The following is a 15894-nucleotide window of genomic DNA, read 5'->3' on the forward strand; positions in this document are numbered from 1 at the left end:
TTGGCTCTTTTCAACAATGAATTGATTTAAGGCAATTTTAATAGACTTTTGATGGAAAATGCCATCCACATTCAGAGAAAGAACTATAAAGACAGAATATGGATCAAAGCATAGCATTTTTATCTTCTTTTTGTTTTTCCTTGTTTGCTTGGCTTTTAAATTTTTTCCCTTTTTATCTGATTTTTCTTGTACAACATAATAAATATGGAAATATATTTAGAAGAACTGCACATTTAATTTATATTAGATTGCTTTATATCTTGTGGAGGGGGTGAGGGGAAGAAAAGAAGAAAAAATTTTATCACAATGTTTTGCAACGAAGAATGCTAAAAACTATATTTGCATCTTTGGAAAAATAAAATACTACTTAAAATTTCATTTGTAGAATTGAGGGGTTTGGGATAAATGGCTTATATTTATGATCCTACAAAGCAGTAGTTCCCAAATAGTGGTTGATGAACTCCTTGAGGATTCATGATTATGGTTCAAAGAGTTTACATTAAAAACTCTTCAATGGTATCTTAAGCAGTAAATAACTGCCAAGTTATGAGGACTTTCTGGATAATTTAATTCTTACAGAAGATCCCATGTCCAATTCTTCATGACCCCACTTGGGGTTTTCTTGACAAAGATACTAGTATGGTTTACCATTTCTTTCTCCAATTCATTTAACAGATGAGGACATTGAGGCAAACAGGGGTAAGTGACTTGCCTAGGGTCATACAGCTAATAAGCATCTGGAGGCCAGATCTGAATTCTAGAAGATAAGTCTGCCTTCCTTCATGTCCAGTGCTCTATGCTCTATATCACTTCACTGGCCTTGATTTTATATAGTTTAGATAATTATAGGTAATATATTTTATAATTATAACTATATGATATAAATGTTAATGAGGAGGTTTGGGGGGAAATGTCATTGTAATGTAAATATTTAATAAATAAATCTACAAGAATATTAGGAATAGTGTATTAAATTATTCTGGGGGCTCACAGCACAATTTGTTATTGTTTAAACGGTCAGGAGAGTAAAATGTCATCAACCACTATTCTAATTTATCATTCCTACTTTGCAGATAAGGAAATAGAATCAAGGTGACTCAATCAAAGTCACACAGCTACACTATAACCTACAAGTCTAGCTCAGAAAGTGATACTACAAGGAGCATAAGCCTTCTAGGAGAAGGGATGAAAATATGTAAATGAGCCTCTATTCCAGTGATTTTTCTTAGGTAACCAAGGAAACCAACTAAAACATTTTAAAAGCCAAGCATATTTTTTCTAGGTCAGAAAATGTAATATTTTTCAAGAAAGCTTTTCCTGATTAATGCTATCTGACTGTCCTCACTCCTCTATGCAGAAAACTCAGATGACACATCCACTTATTTTATGTCGCAATATAACCTGTCATATTTGAATGGTTTAGAATGGAATCTACAGTACTTAACAATATATGATCCAAGCAGATGCCATCCTGTGAAGTCCTGGATCTGGGAGCAACACTTCCTCCATGGGGAAATAATGCTTTCAAGTACAATTCCCAGATAGGGAAAGGAATCACATATACAAAAGAAATAATGGAAGCTTTTGAAATAACTGAAAAATCATATCTCTGGCATATGAATATTATGTAATATTACCATGCAGTTACACAATACAATGTCGAGAAACGTGGGAAGAATCATATGGGCTTAAACAGATTGAAATGAACAGAAAACAATTCATATGAGAACAATAGTTTTGAAACTTTGAAAGACTTAAGTACTCTTAATGCAATCATCATTGCATCATAAATGCATCATCAATGACCTATGATGATTCCAGAAATAGTAAAGTTGATAGAAAGGTGATGGTACAGAATAAGACATTTTTTGGACATGGCCAATAAGAGAATTCATTGTTTTTAACTAGGTAAGCATTATAAGAGTTTTCTTTTTCTTTTTTCCCCAGTTGGGAAAATGAGGCCAAAAAAAAAAAAAAAAAAAAAGGAGAGAAAATAGAGAGGGAAAAAGAGATTGAGGAGGAGAGGAAATGCAAGAGATTAACTATAACTCTGTTATAGTTGTAACTAAACTATAACTAAGGTGTAACTAAGTTAAATAGATGGTATCTATCTAAAAAGGAGAAACTTAATCTAATATTCTATTTTTTTTTCTTTTCATTCAGACTAGGTGCAAGATAATTAATTAGTATGCTTGCTCACTCTCTAGCTATTTTCTTGCCCATTTTTTTTGGGGGGGGAGGTGTCTTCCCTTAAGTGGGGAAGTAGTTTTTCTTTCTTACTAAAGAATGAAGGTTCTTGTTTGCACAATCTCTTTTTATGGTCTATGTCCATTTAAGATTAAAGGATCATTACTTTGGAATGAGAAGGAATCCTAAAGATCATCCCCAATTTTATAGGTACAAAGACAGTTCAAGGAAGAATTATTACTTGACCCAGATCATGGAAATAGAATGATCTAGGTTGGATTCCATACCACGTCCTCAGATTCCAAACCATTATTCTTTCTATTGCAATATTGCAAGATTCTATTGAAATTGATTGACCACTTCAGCCTTGGGATATTTTCCTCTGAATAAGGAAATAGTTATCTTATTTTCCTCAATATGACTTTATTCATTCTTCTTTTAGTCTTTTCCATTTGGGTTTCTCTTTTTAATTCAAATAAACTCTAATACATAAATATATATTAAGTATCTATTCTACCGGAGCACTCTGAAAGGTGCTTTGTAGACAAAGAATAAAATGTCGTCATTGCCTTCAAAAGGTTTAAAAGCTAATAGGGAAAATGAGGCATGTGGATAAATAGTTAAATTGTCCATCAAATTATATGTAGAAAGGCAAAATACAAAGTGCCTTATAAGAGAAATTTGAAGGGGAAAAAGATTACTTCCAATTGGGGGCATTAGGAAAGGCTGCATGGGGGAAGTGACACTTGAATTGGATCTTAAAGGAAAAGAATAATTTCTGTAGATGGATATTGGAAGGCAGGATTGAAGGTGAGGAAGTTTATTCCAAATATGAGAGGCAGCATGAACCAATGCAGAGAGATAGGAAAAAACAGAGCAAGAATGGGGAATAGTGAAGTAGTATGAAATGAGACCAGAAAATAAGGTTGGAAACATACTATGGAAAGCCTCGTATGCTAGTTTAAGAAATTTATATGGGCTTTGGGTAGTTTCTGAAAATTTTTGACTAATGGAATATGATGACAGCAGAGGATTATGAAAATTATTTGGACAATGATATTAATTAATGATAAATAAGCTATCTGTTGATCACTGACCATGCTTTCCTCCAAGTATTTTCCCCTCTCCTGGTTTGCATAACATTTCATTTTTAATTCTCCTATCTAACTGCCCATTCCTTCTTAGTAGTCTTTTGCTAGATTTATCTCCTTTGTCTTCCCCTTTGCCTCAGGTTGGAACTTCACATCAACCCACAAGCATTTACTAGATACTGACAATCTATCAAGCATTATGTGAGGTACTTGGGGGACAATCCAAAGAAAGAAACAATCCCTACTTGTGAGCTGTTATTACACCACTTTACAGTATAGCAGACCGTTAAACATGCCTTGTACCATAGGGCTAAGAGAAATTAAAAGGTCCCAGAAGCTCTCCTAAGGAACAAGATGCAATCCTGAGTTCTTTGTAGACTATGACAACATCAAAACAAACTTCTGTTATTAGTATAGATTTAGTATAGATTCCCCATCTCTAACAGTCACATGCTCTTGCTAAAAAGCAGTTAGGATACCTGCAATTTGGTCCCCTAGAGTTTTCTATTTGTGCCCAGAACAGAATGCCTTAAAAATATTGATTTTTCTACAGTACTCACTAGATGCTATGTTTGCAAATGTGGGAGAAAGTGCCTGCTTTATATATTTAGTAAGAATTTTACGTCATCTGAAAAAAGAACAAACAAACTCTCCAAAAAATAAATGCCAGAGGATAGATCTTGATAGTAATGACTAACCCTTCCATTGTTAGTGCAGCTATGGCAAGAAAAATAAAGATATATACTAAAAAAGAAAGTTTAGCCATAAGTATCAACTAAACTGGTTTTCTGACTGTTTAAAGTTCATGACAAATTAAATACACATACATAATACATTAATGTTTATTGTTTAACATATACATATATACACACAATTTATTATGTAAATATATAAAATGTTATTATTTAAACTTATGGTAAATACATGTATTTATAAAATTTCTTGTGAATTTTATATAGTAGCAAAAACAATATATATATATATATTTTAAGTAATATAGAACCTTAGAAGAATGGATGTTTGGGGGAAAAACAAAATATCCACATATATTTCTTGAGTTTTTGTCCTGTATTAGCTTATGAGTGTTTTTATAATGATGAATTTTATATGTAATTTGTAATATAAGAAGTTCATATAGTATCATTTGACCTTTATTTCCCCCAAATAACTTCTAATTATGTCTTGGGAGGATGGCACTGTTTAATACTCCCAAGAATACATAGAGAACATTAACATTTCCGAAGTCCTTTCTGTTACCTGTTTTGATCCTCACAATCTCTTTGTGAGGTGAATGCTATTTTTATCTTCATTTTACATATGAGGAAACTGAGGCTGTGAGATTAAGTGACACAGGGCTAAAAAGTACATGAAACAAGATGGGAACTCAGGCTTTCCAGACTACAAGTATGGCCTTCTAGCCACTAAACCAGCACTGTCTTCAGGAGATGTATAAAAAGCTAAGAATAATTTTTTAGAGGTTTCCTCTGCTTGGAGGTTTCCTTTTATTGATTTTTATTTGAGGGATTAATGACTATGATCCTGTGTCCCTGACTTGCATTTAAAAGATTCAGAATACAATGAACACAAGAAATAGTATTTATTTACTCATGAAGAAGTTAGAAACAAGAAACAAGAAATTTATCATTCTTCTTTGTTTAAAATAGTTCAAGACAGAAGAAGATATCTAAAAGTCCCCTCCCCCAAAAGTCAAGAGAAATTATAACCTGGTTCTTCATTACTATCTGATTTTGAGAATAACACTAAAGAATCAAAAGAAAATATTTTTGAATTAAAGGTTAATTTTAACCTTTGTGTTTAAACCTGTGTGAATTCAAAATATTAAACAATATTTTAGTTGAGAGAACCAACATGACATAATGGGTAGGGATTCAGCTTCAGAATCAGGAAGACTCAGGTTCAAGAAACAGCTTGACACACTTAAAATGGGATCTTAATAAAAATAACTCCTCTTGTACTAAGAAACTATCAAATATTCTAAGTTCCAGAGAAATGCTGATATGTGCTTATGGTAGAAGTTTCCTCACTGGGACTATATCAATGAAATTACTGATCAGATACCTTCAAAATGATTAGTTAGGCATATTTTATTGAACTGGGAAAATCATAATTGAATGCCCATAATCAGATTTTTATGTCCAACCTAACATATCCTCTTTTTTTACTTAGGGATTTGGAAAATTGTCTGTAGTGATTTCTTGTAAGAATCTTATCATTAAATTCATTGTTTATATATAAACTCATAACTAAATTCCATTTCTCTGCCCTTTCCCATTCTTTTATTTCTGAGAAGAAAACAAAACAAAACATGATTTTCCAATACAGTTAAATGAAATTAACATTCAGTAATCTCTATTAGATAATTACATGTAGCAAAAAATAATATTCAATAAACTTTAAGGTTTTTTTCTCCCTTTAGATTCCTCAGTACACGTCTGGAAAATGGATGCTTTTTATTTCTGCTTGACAGACATTACTGTCTGCTTCATGCTAACTCCAGAAAAAAATAATTTATTTGTTTTTTACTAGGATGGTGATAGTTCCTTCTATTCAGTTCAATTCTTTATTAAATACCTACTGTATACAAGGCACTGAAGCTGAGACAAAAACTAGGAACATCCCTGCTAGTCCTTAGAAACCAACATGTAATCAGATAAATAGAAAAGAATTGAGATAATTAGGAATCAAGAAATGCTCCTTGTAGAAGGTGACACATAAACCAAGATTAGAAGAAAGCTAGTCATTTTAAGAAGCCATGATAAGGAAAGGTTTCATTCCATGTATGGAGGATAGTTTATATAAAAGCACAGAGTCATGAAATGGCATGTCAAATTCAGATGACCACAAATAAACTAGTTAAAGGTATCAAATGCTTCACTAATCTGTACTTGGAGTAGGGACTATACTAATCTTACTTTTGGTTAAATTGAAAATATTCTTTAAATTCTCAAATTCTTGTTTATGATTTTTTTAATGGACAGATACAAGATTCCTCAAAATTCTGCAACTTTAAACCTTATTTATAAGAAAACTGAAAAAACAATTAAAAGTAAATGAAATGAGCAAATTTGTACTCCTTGTTTGAACAAGCCCATCCCTTTTATACCAGTATTCTCACAGAGATTCTATATAGCTGTGAATCATGGACACCATGATTTCAAAAGGATTATAGTTTCACAAGCAGGCTTACACATGTTACTCAAGACAATTTTTATTTAAAAACTGGCACAAGAGAAAACAGTAAAGATGTGTATTAATGAAAAAAAAAGTTGGGTTAGGCATATCATGAGAATGAAAATGATGAGAATGATGAAAATAAGATTGAGATGATTATTCCAAGTACCCTACAGGATGTATCTAGGATGCTAAAAGAGCTAGCATTTCAAGGTTTTGGGTAAATCTGTAATGGAGGATTTTTAGGAAGCATATGGACAAGTAGCTAAAAGACTGATGGAGTTGTGGAGATGCTATGAGCTGTTTCAGTGAACTTCCTAAGGAAGTTGTAGTTCCTCTAAAATATCATTATCAACATTTTAAATATAATAACAAATATACATATATCAGATTATGCAAAATATATACATAAGTTCCTAAATTAATAAAGTACCCTCCAAAATAAGCTCACTGGTCACTCACTATACTTTACCCAAAGCAAGGGTCACAGTCCTCAATTTTCAGTAGCTTCAGAGAGTCATGTTTAAGCCTACCAAGGATATTAATAAAAGGTATTTTTTCCTTATTTTTCCCTCCAGAAAAAAAAATCTCCTTTACTACCTACTGATAACCTTCAAAATTCTGGCTTCTTTGTATTTCTGCATTCATTTTTGAAAGAACAACACCTTTTAAAGAATAACTTCTGGACTAATGGTATCAGGGACCAGGAAAATGAAACAACAGCCAAAGAATAAATGGACACCTCGACGATATCATGATCCATTGGAAAAAACACTAGCTTTGGACTGAGAGGATCTAACCTTACTTCTCACACTTATGTGTTACTTTGGGCAAGTCCCTTAACTTTCTGAGAATTAACTTCCTTAACTGTTAAAGGAGGAAGTGACTACTAGATGGCTACTTTTAGCTCTAAATAAATGATCCTCTATTCCTGATTAGAAAATGAAAAACACAAAAAGAGTTTTCAGGTAAATAAGTCTTAAAGAAACACTAAATATAGGGAATATGTGACACTGTTTTAGAAATGGTTCTAGGCATGTCTCCTAGTTAACTAACCTTGGAATTATTCATGATTCCCTATTTTCAATTATCTCATACACTGACCTGTTGCCAAATAATGTCATTTCTACCTTTACAACATTCTTTGGCTCATATAGCTACCTAGCTAGTAACTATGCACCTCCTCTTGCCTGGACTTTTATTGTAATCTTCTAATTTGTTTCCTTGTTTCAAATCTCTTTAATCTACCTTCCATATAGTTTTGCCAAAATGATTTTTCTAAAGCTTAATTTTGACCATGTTAGCCTGTCCCTCCTCCTCAAAAAATTCCAGTGACTCCTTATTTACTAGATTCAAAAATACCGTCTTGCTCAGGCATATACAACTTTTCATGACCTGCCTCCTGGTTACCTTTCCAATTTTCTTATATATCATGCCTTTTTATGTGGTCTTTTACAAACTGATCTTTTTTCTCCATGATCCTGCATCGACTGTCCTATAATCACTCCCTCCTCTTAGAATCCCTGACTTTCTTCAAGAATTTACTAAAATGTCACTTTCTGAAAAAAATCCTTTCTTGTTCCCCCTAAATATGGGTATCTTTGCCTTTGAGATTAGTTTTCACCCACCATCCATATGCCCCCTAATGGGGTATTTGGAGAGCAGAGGCTATTTTTGCTATTTCTTCATATTACTAGCATTTGGCAGTGCCTATCACATAGGGATATTGATTACCAAGTGATTATCTATTGGTTTTGATCATTCTTTTTGATAGAATAAGGGCCATCTTAACACAAGCTGAAGTCAATTCACTAAGCAATGTAAAGTGAGATTTCCTAAACTTATGTTTTATAGTTGCAGTTCTGATCACTAGGAAATTGTCAAATATTCCTTGGAAATTGAAATAGGAGAAAAATTGTGTGCACAGTTTGTTTCCCTCTTGGAAACAAATCCTTATAAGAATGCTATTCTGTCTAAATCATCACATGGCTAGCTATACCCAGAAAAAGAACTCTGGGAGATGACTAAAAACCATTACATTGAATTCCCAATCCCTATATTTATGCACACCTGCATCTTTGATTTCCTTCACAAGCTAATTGTACAATAATTCAGAGTCTGATTCTTTTTGTACAGCAAAATAATGTTTTGGTCATGTATACTTATTGTGTATCTAAGTTATATTTTAATATATTTAACATCTACTTTGTACAGCAAAATCACGGTTTGGTCATGTATACTTATTGTGTATCTAAGTTATATTTTAATATATTTAACATCTACTGGTCATCCTGCCATTTAGGGGAGGGGGTGGGGGGGTAAGAGGTGAAAAATTGGAACAAGAGGTTTGGCAATTGTTAATGCTGTAAAGTTACCCATGTATATATCCTGTAAATAAAAGGCTATTAAATAAAAAAAAAAATAAATAAATAAATAAATCATCACATGGGCTACTTTGGATGAGCCCAAATTTCTTTAAGTCATGTTTCCTAAACCAGATACATGCTATTACTCAAGTTTAGGAATATGAAAATTCTATATTAGTTAGGGGTTGGGGTGAGTCAGAACAAACATTTATTATATTACAGCTAGATCATCAAAGCACAAAATCTGAGCATCCGTGGTCCAGTGATGAAGACCACAAGGATGCACTAGCCTCTACTCTTTCTCTAAAGCCATGAACCTCAAGGTCTTCTCTAGCCAAAGCTGCACTCTAATATCAGAGAAAAGAAACGACAAGCAAAACCTCCTGCACAGCTTGCCCTGAGGTTTATTCTGACCACTTTGGCAGCTGTGTCACAGATGTGGATAGTTAGCTTTATTGTCCAGCACTTAGAGAAACATGCTTTTACTGGAAAAGACGTTTTTATTCAAGGTCTGGGAACACCATGCCATGAGTCAAATTTACCATGGTTCTACCCACAACCAGTTTAAATAGTCAACCTTGTGGAACTTCGGGTCATCATTTTATTGAAATAAGTTCTCAAATAAAAGACACAAAACCCCCCAGAAATACTATAAAATTTTAGTAAAGATATTTGGTAAAGACAGTAGAGATAAAACACTGTAAAATTTTAGTAAAGAGAGGTACAATCCTGGAGTTATTTCATTGCAATACCATCTCAAGTCTAGAAGGAATAAAGAGATGGATGAGAAAACATTTATTAATTTGTTATTAGCATCATTAATTATGAAGTATTGTGCTAAGTGCTAGTATCAATCTCAGGGAACTTACATTCTAATCAGGGGACAAGAATGGTAGCCAATGATAAAGGAGACTTTTTTTCAATTGCTTAGTATAATTCTTGGCAGGCTCTATAGATGACTTGTTAAATTGAATAATTATCCAAAAGTCTGGAATGGTACACAACTCAATTTCATTAAATATTCCTTTAGGATATAGTTTCATTATTGTGTGCTGGGACAAAGAAAAATAAGAAAGCCCCCTAATGCAAAAACTTCAAAAAAAAATATATATATACACCTTCATATGGCAATTCATATGCATACAGCCTTTATTATATCTTATACTCTTATATAGTAAAGAGTGATATTTATGCCTTTTGTGTTGGTTGGAGTCTCTTACTTTTTAAGCAGAAACATGCCTAAACCTGGTTTTGTAACATATTCTTTAAAAAAAAGAATTAAAAAAGCATACTACTTAACACACATAAATCAAATGATAAAAGAGCAGATTTTAAAAATAAATTTACACAGCTGGAAATAGTGATCAAATTAAATAAGTTATAAACATAGAGAAAAGATCTAGCATCAATGAAATTCTAAAACAATTTCTCTTTTGAATGCTAGTTCTTTTTAGTGTGATCAAGTCTGCATCATCAGTTTGTAGAAGTAATATGCCCTTGCTGGTGGAGAAGATTAGCCCAAATTGAAATAACAGTCTCTTAGCAACTGTAGATATTTTAAATCATTTTGTAATACTCTTTATGATGTGGCATAAAGGAATAAAGTTTAACAGAATAATGATACTCAAAGTTAATGCTTTATGAAACTCAAATTGAACTTTAGAGAATTTGTAGTTTCAATTTGGGAGTCTTATAGAAACTGAGCAGTTACCCAAATTATTAAAGCAATAGAATTAAAGTATTTATTTTCTTGGAACAATAAGTGATTTAAATATTGATTATCAATTAATTATCAAAATACAAATATTACTGTATTTTTTCAGCACTAAATCTAGGAATCATGGCAACTGGAAAAAATACAATGGTGAGAAAAGGGTGGGCCTGGGGAAAGATCCTGAAATTTAGAATATAATATATTATGAGGAGGTTATAGCATTTCCTTGATGAGGAGATAGAGTAACCTAAAATGGCAGAGAACCTAGCATAATGCTACTGGCATGATTACTGCCTAATGCAAAAGCAGGGTCAAGTTCTGCTGGGGAAAGCTACCATAAAGTACAAAAAGACCACGGGATTTTGAGGCAGCTGGCTAACTCAGTTGATAGAACTGTAGACAACTATTAGCTGATAGAGCACTAAATTTTCTAGGCCTGGATTTGAATCCTACTTCTGAGACTTACCAGATGTTTGACTTTAGGCAAGTCACTTAACCACTTTGACTTTAAGCAACCACTTACTCAGCCCTTAGTTTCTTTGCCTGAAAAAATGAGGATAATAATACTGTGTACCTCCTAGGTTGTTGTAAGGATTAAATTAAATAACATGTAGTTTGCAAACTTAAGGTGTTAGCCACTTATCATTATTTATTATTATAATTATAATAATAATAATTATTATTCCTCCCCAACACCTCTTTACTTTGTCTTCCTCATCTCATGTGTAATTTCTGAATAATCCATTTGAAGTCAGGATCAGTTGGAATAGGAGTCAATTAAGTGGACAGAGTGTTGGATTTGTAGCAGGAAGACCATAGTTAAATTCTGGCCTTAAAACAAAATTTAGAATACTATCTGTGGCAACTTATTTAACCTCTCTCTTTTCCCTAATCCACTGGGAAAGAAAATGTAAAGCAGCCCTGTATCTGCCAAGGAAAACCCCATAGACAGTATGGTTCATAGAGTCATGAAGAATTGGACATAACTGAATAAATGAACAACAAATCCCTGGAGAAAAGAGTTGAAAATAAACTAACTCTGGCCTTGTGATTCTCTTTGATAATGTCTTGCAGGCAGCTGTGTGTGCAGAGGATCAAAAGCCAGATCTAGAATCAGAAAGAAATGAATTCAAAACCAGCCTCAGCCATTTCCTGGCTCTGAGCAAGTTGTTTAATCTTATTTAACATCAGTTTCTTCAGCTGTAAAGTAAGTTGGAGATGCAAATCATTGGATATCTTTACCAAGAAAACCTCAAATAGCATCATGAAGAGTCACAAAGGACTGAAACAATTGACCAACAACAATTGGGATGCTGGGATGAAGAATGGCCTGATGCTTAGCCCAGAAAAAATGACTAGTTACATGATACCGAACAACCAGTCTAAGATTGTAAGATGAAGGAATAGCAGTCTAGAGCACTAGTACCAGTGGCAGGAAATACTTCCTGAATGCTCTAGATCAAAGCATCCCCATCTTACTTTTTAATTCTAATAATTTTTTGAAAAAGACTGCAGAAAAATTAGTTGAAATCTCATCAAAGTGAAGAAATTCTGTGGATATTTCCATTGACACCTGTTTTCCTCCAAATTTTGTCTTTTAGATATTACTTTTTTTCATTCTTCACTGTCACTACAGTTAAAAGAATATAATGGTTTAATTTTCCTTACCTAAATTTTGCCACATGCTGAAGATTTCACAACCCATTGTTACCCGCATATCGCCATATCTGAAAATAAACAAATCTAAGGTTAAAGAAAATCTTATAATTAGTGGAACAATGAGATGTTTATGATATTACATTATTCTGAATTAAGCAAAATATTTCTACCAAGTAATATCACGTACACACAATATATCTGAGTATTTCCCAATCAATTCATAAACTTAGTTTAACTTTTTTTGCTTCATATTCTAAACTTTAGACCATTCAGAAACATAGAAAAGACTGAATTTCTTATTCAAGTAAACACAAATCACTGAAATTTAAGGAGAAATTTGCTTCTCATTTTCCCTTTTATTTTCAGCTTACTCCTCCATAATTGACCACAGAATCTCAGAATTTGAAAAGACATCAAAAACCATTTAGTCTCCTGTATATTTGAAAAAGAATTCTATTTTTATCCTAAAACTGCAATGTTTTTTTCCATGGAATAAAAAGATGTTGGATTTATGTATAGTATTCATGAATTTACAGTGATTTGAAGAATATTCTCTTTAATAGCCCAAAATTTGTCATTTGAGCCAGTGTTGGTACTTACTTTTCCAGAACTTTTTTCTTTTTGGAAGGTGTGAACATCTCCAACTGCAGACACAACTGATTTATGAAAATGACAGCGAGGTAAAAGTAGGAATCCCAGATCTATAGGAAGAAAAAGATATGTAAATGTTGCAGTTTCTCTTTGAAACTAGTACTCCTCACAATTCAAGTTGTGTCTGATCTGGTGTGTGTCAACTGTCCAATTATTTGTATATCATTATACTCCAGTGTATTTTCAAGGAAAATGAGACATCAGAAAGATGAATTCACTGCTGTTTAATTTAGGGATGCACTTATAAAAATACCATTTTGAAATTGCTGTTCTTAAGTAGTATAATGATAAAAAGAAAAGAATTCCCCAAAGCATAACAACCATATAACGAATGAATCAAATTACTATCAAACCTCACACACAGAAAAGTGGAAAAAACAAAAGATGGAAAAAGCCAAAAATTGTAGGGATTGCAGAAGGTCAGACACATCAAGATACTGTCATTGAAGTTATTAATTAGTCCAACCATTATGAAAAAAAATTGGAATTACTTTAAAATCCCTTTGATCCAGGAATCCTATTGCATAAGAAGAAGTCAGGGACTGAATGAAAGGCCACATATAAATCAAAATATTCATAGTAATTATTTTTTAGGGAATGACTAAACAAAATGTGGTACATGAATGCATTGGAATTTATGTTGTTTTAAAAAAAAAGAATTCAGAAGAATGGGAACAATTATATGAATTGATGCAGAGTATAAGAAGCAGAATCAAGAAAACAATATGCATAATTGACTAAAAAGAAGAAAAACCAAAACTGAATGCTATAAAATTATTTACTTATTTATTTTTTACTGATTCCTTTTATTTTTATACTACTTACAATTCACAATCTCTTTTCTCTCTCTGAGAGCTAATTTTATAATAAAGAATTTTTTTAAGAGACAAAAGATCTATCAAAATTAACCAATACATTAGTGAAGGTCAATATTGTATGTAATAATCTATACCAATAATTCTCCACCTTGGGAAAGGAAGGTAGGCACATTATTCTGCTTTTTGGGGTCATTAGCACAGTGTTAAAAGTAAAGTAGGGCACCAGTAGTGGCTCAATCCATTTTTCTGATGTTAGTTCTTAGTTAAGAATTACAAAATGTTAAGAGTTGTGAGGAACATTAAAATAATTTGAGGAAAATAAATACACAAAAGATTAAATAATTTGCCTGAGATCATATAGTTGTTAAGGAAAAGGAGAAGAGTTGGAATTCAAACCCAGAACTTCTAACTCTAAATGTTCTTTCCATTATACTACCTCTCTCACTTCCCTTATTACTAATAATGTCTTGAATAACATTGTATTTCATAAATTCTCATGCAATTCTACGTGAATTACACTAGCTTTCATGAATATGAAGAAAGCTATGATGTTATGTTTCCTCTGAACAAAGTCTTGAATAAGGTTTTTTTTTATCAAGTCCTATAAAATAAAAATATTGTGAATCTTCTAAAAACATTATTCTGTACTTCCACTCGCGTGATTTGGAGGACAAAAAGAAATAGCACTAGAAATCTATGATAATATATATATATATATTTTTTTTTTTTTCTTAAGTAACTACTTCTGTTGTATTTTCTTTCCCAAGTTTCTTGGTTCTGGTTTTAAGTTTGGTCTTTCTCATCCAGTCTGAAAGTAGAGGAGCTACTAATAGGCAAGGGCCTACTACTAATGGGAGCTTTGATTTGTCCCATTTCCAGTGTGGATAAATTCAGTCCTCCTTACTTAGTGTCCCCCTTGCTTCCTTGAATGTACCATATTAATGCTGAATTTGGTGCATATAACTAAATCAGCAAAAGCCATAGTAGCTCAGAAATCCCAAGCTAAAGAGAATTTCTATCCTCCTTCCCCACCATGGCTGCTATTACAGAATCTGGCCACTTAGATGAGTTAAGAAGTTACTACTATAGGACTTCTTTTATTAAGAAAAAAAAAAACCTTTTAGAGCTTTTAACTAAAAGCAGCAAGAATATATTTATTTTAGAGTCACAGAAAAAAAGATATAATATTGGGCAATAATTTAAATAGACACTTACCTTATAATCAAAGTTTTCATTTAAGAAATTCTTACGAAGGGCATCTGAGAGATACAAAACTGTTGTGATGATGACACTAGTAATTGAAGAAAAAGGCATATTAAGTAGATGAACATTTTTATTTTTTAATTCAATTTTATCTTTAGTTTCAAATTCTTCCTTCCTTCCACTCCTACCCATTGAGAAGGCACAAAAAATAAAACCCATTACAAATATGTAGTCATGTAAAACAAATTTCCCCTTTAACTTTATCCAACATGGAGTAGGAAGAAGAGAAGGAGAAGAAATAAAAGAAAATATGCTTCAATCTGCCCTCTGAGCTCACCAACTTTCTATCTAGAGACGGACAGCCTGCCTCATCATGATAATTGGGGAATTATGTTTAGTCACTGAATTAATCAAGATTACTATGTCTTTCAAAATTGATGATCTCTGCAATACTGTATAAATTGTTATTGTATAATAACAATAATATATTGTTCTCATGGGTCTCTCATTTCACTTTGTAGCAGAAATGAACTGACTTTTAATAAAAATCAACTATAGAAAGGATAAATGGTAAAATTACATAGGAAATATGAGGTAATTGTAAAATATACATAAAGGATTAGAAATACTAGTAAAAGCATCATTACTTTGAAGCCATGGAGTCTTATTTAGGAAAACTTGTTTATTCTTTTTGTTTTAGAAGAGGAATGTGGAATATTGATGTTTTGTAATATATTGGTCACAAATTATTTACCTAATTTAAATTACGCAAAGATTATACACAATGTCCCATAAGCAATATGAAATGAACTATAGTTCATGGGTGAGAGAGAGAAAAAAAAAGAGAGAGAAGGAAGGAGAATGAAAGAGAGAGAGAAAGAGGGGGAGGGACAGACCAAATTGAAAGTCACTAACTTCTTCATGGTTACAATATACTTAGTATTCATCTTAGGTCATTGGGAAAATAGAGGCATGGGGTACCTGGTTATTTTTCTCAAGAAGTTTCCTTTCTA

At 32.4% G+C, this 15894-nt stretch overlaps 1 protein-coding gene across 7 annotated transcripts in view; it reads right to left on the reverse strand.

Annotated features, from left to right (window-relative positions):
* Window positions 1-15894, reverse strand: part of DOCK4 (dedicator of cytokinesis 4) — a 500144-nt gene that overhangs the window by 72365 nt on the left and 411885 nt on the right. For all 7 annotated transcript variants that reach the window (XM_031938825.1, XM_031938828.1, XM_031938827.1 and 4 more), the window contains exons 28-30: window positions 14894-14969; window positions 12810-12910; window positions 12219-12277 (exon numbers count right to left, since the gene is read on the reverse strand). In XM_031938825.1, coding sequence (XP_031794685.1) covers window positions 12219-12277; window positions 12810-12910; window positions 14894-14969 — 236 coding nt within the window. The remainder of the gene's footprint in view (window positions 1-12218; window positions 12278-12809; window positions 12911-14893; window positions 14970-15894) is intronic.

The sequence above is a fragment of the Sarcophilus harrisii genome, chromosome 5 (assembly GCF_902635505.1).
Source record: "Sarcophilus harrisii chromosome 5, mSarHar1.11, whole genome shotgun sequence".
Taxonomy (NCBI): domain Eukaryota; kingdom Metazoa; phylum Chordata; class Mammalia; order Dasyuromorphia; family Dasyuridae; genus Sarcophilus; species Sarcophilus harrisii.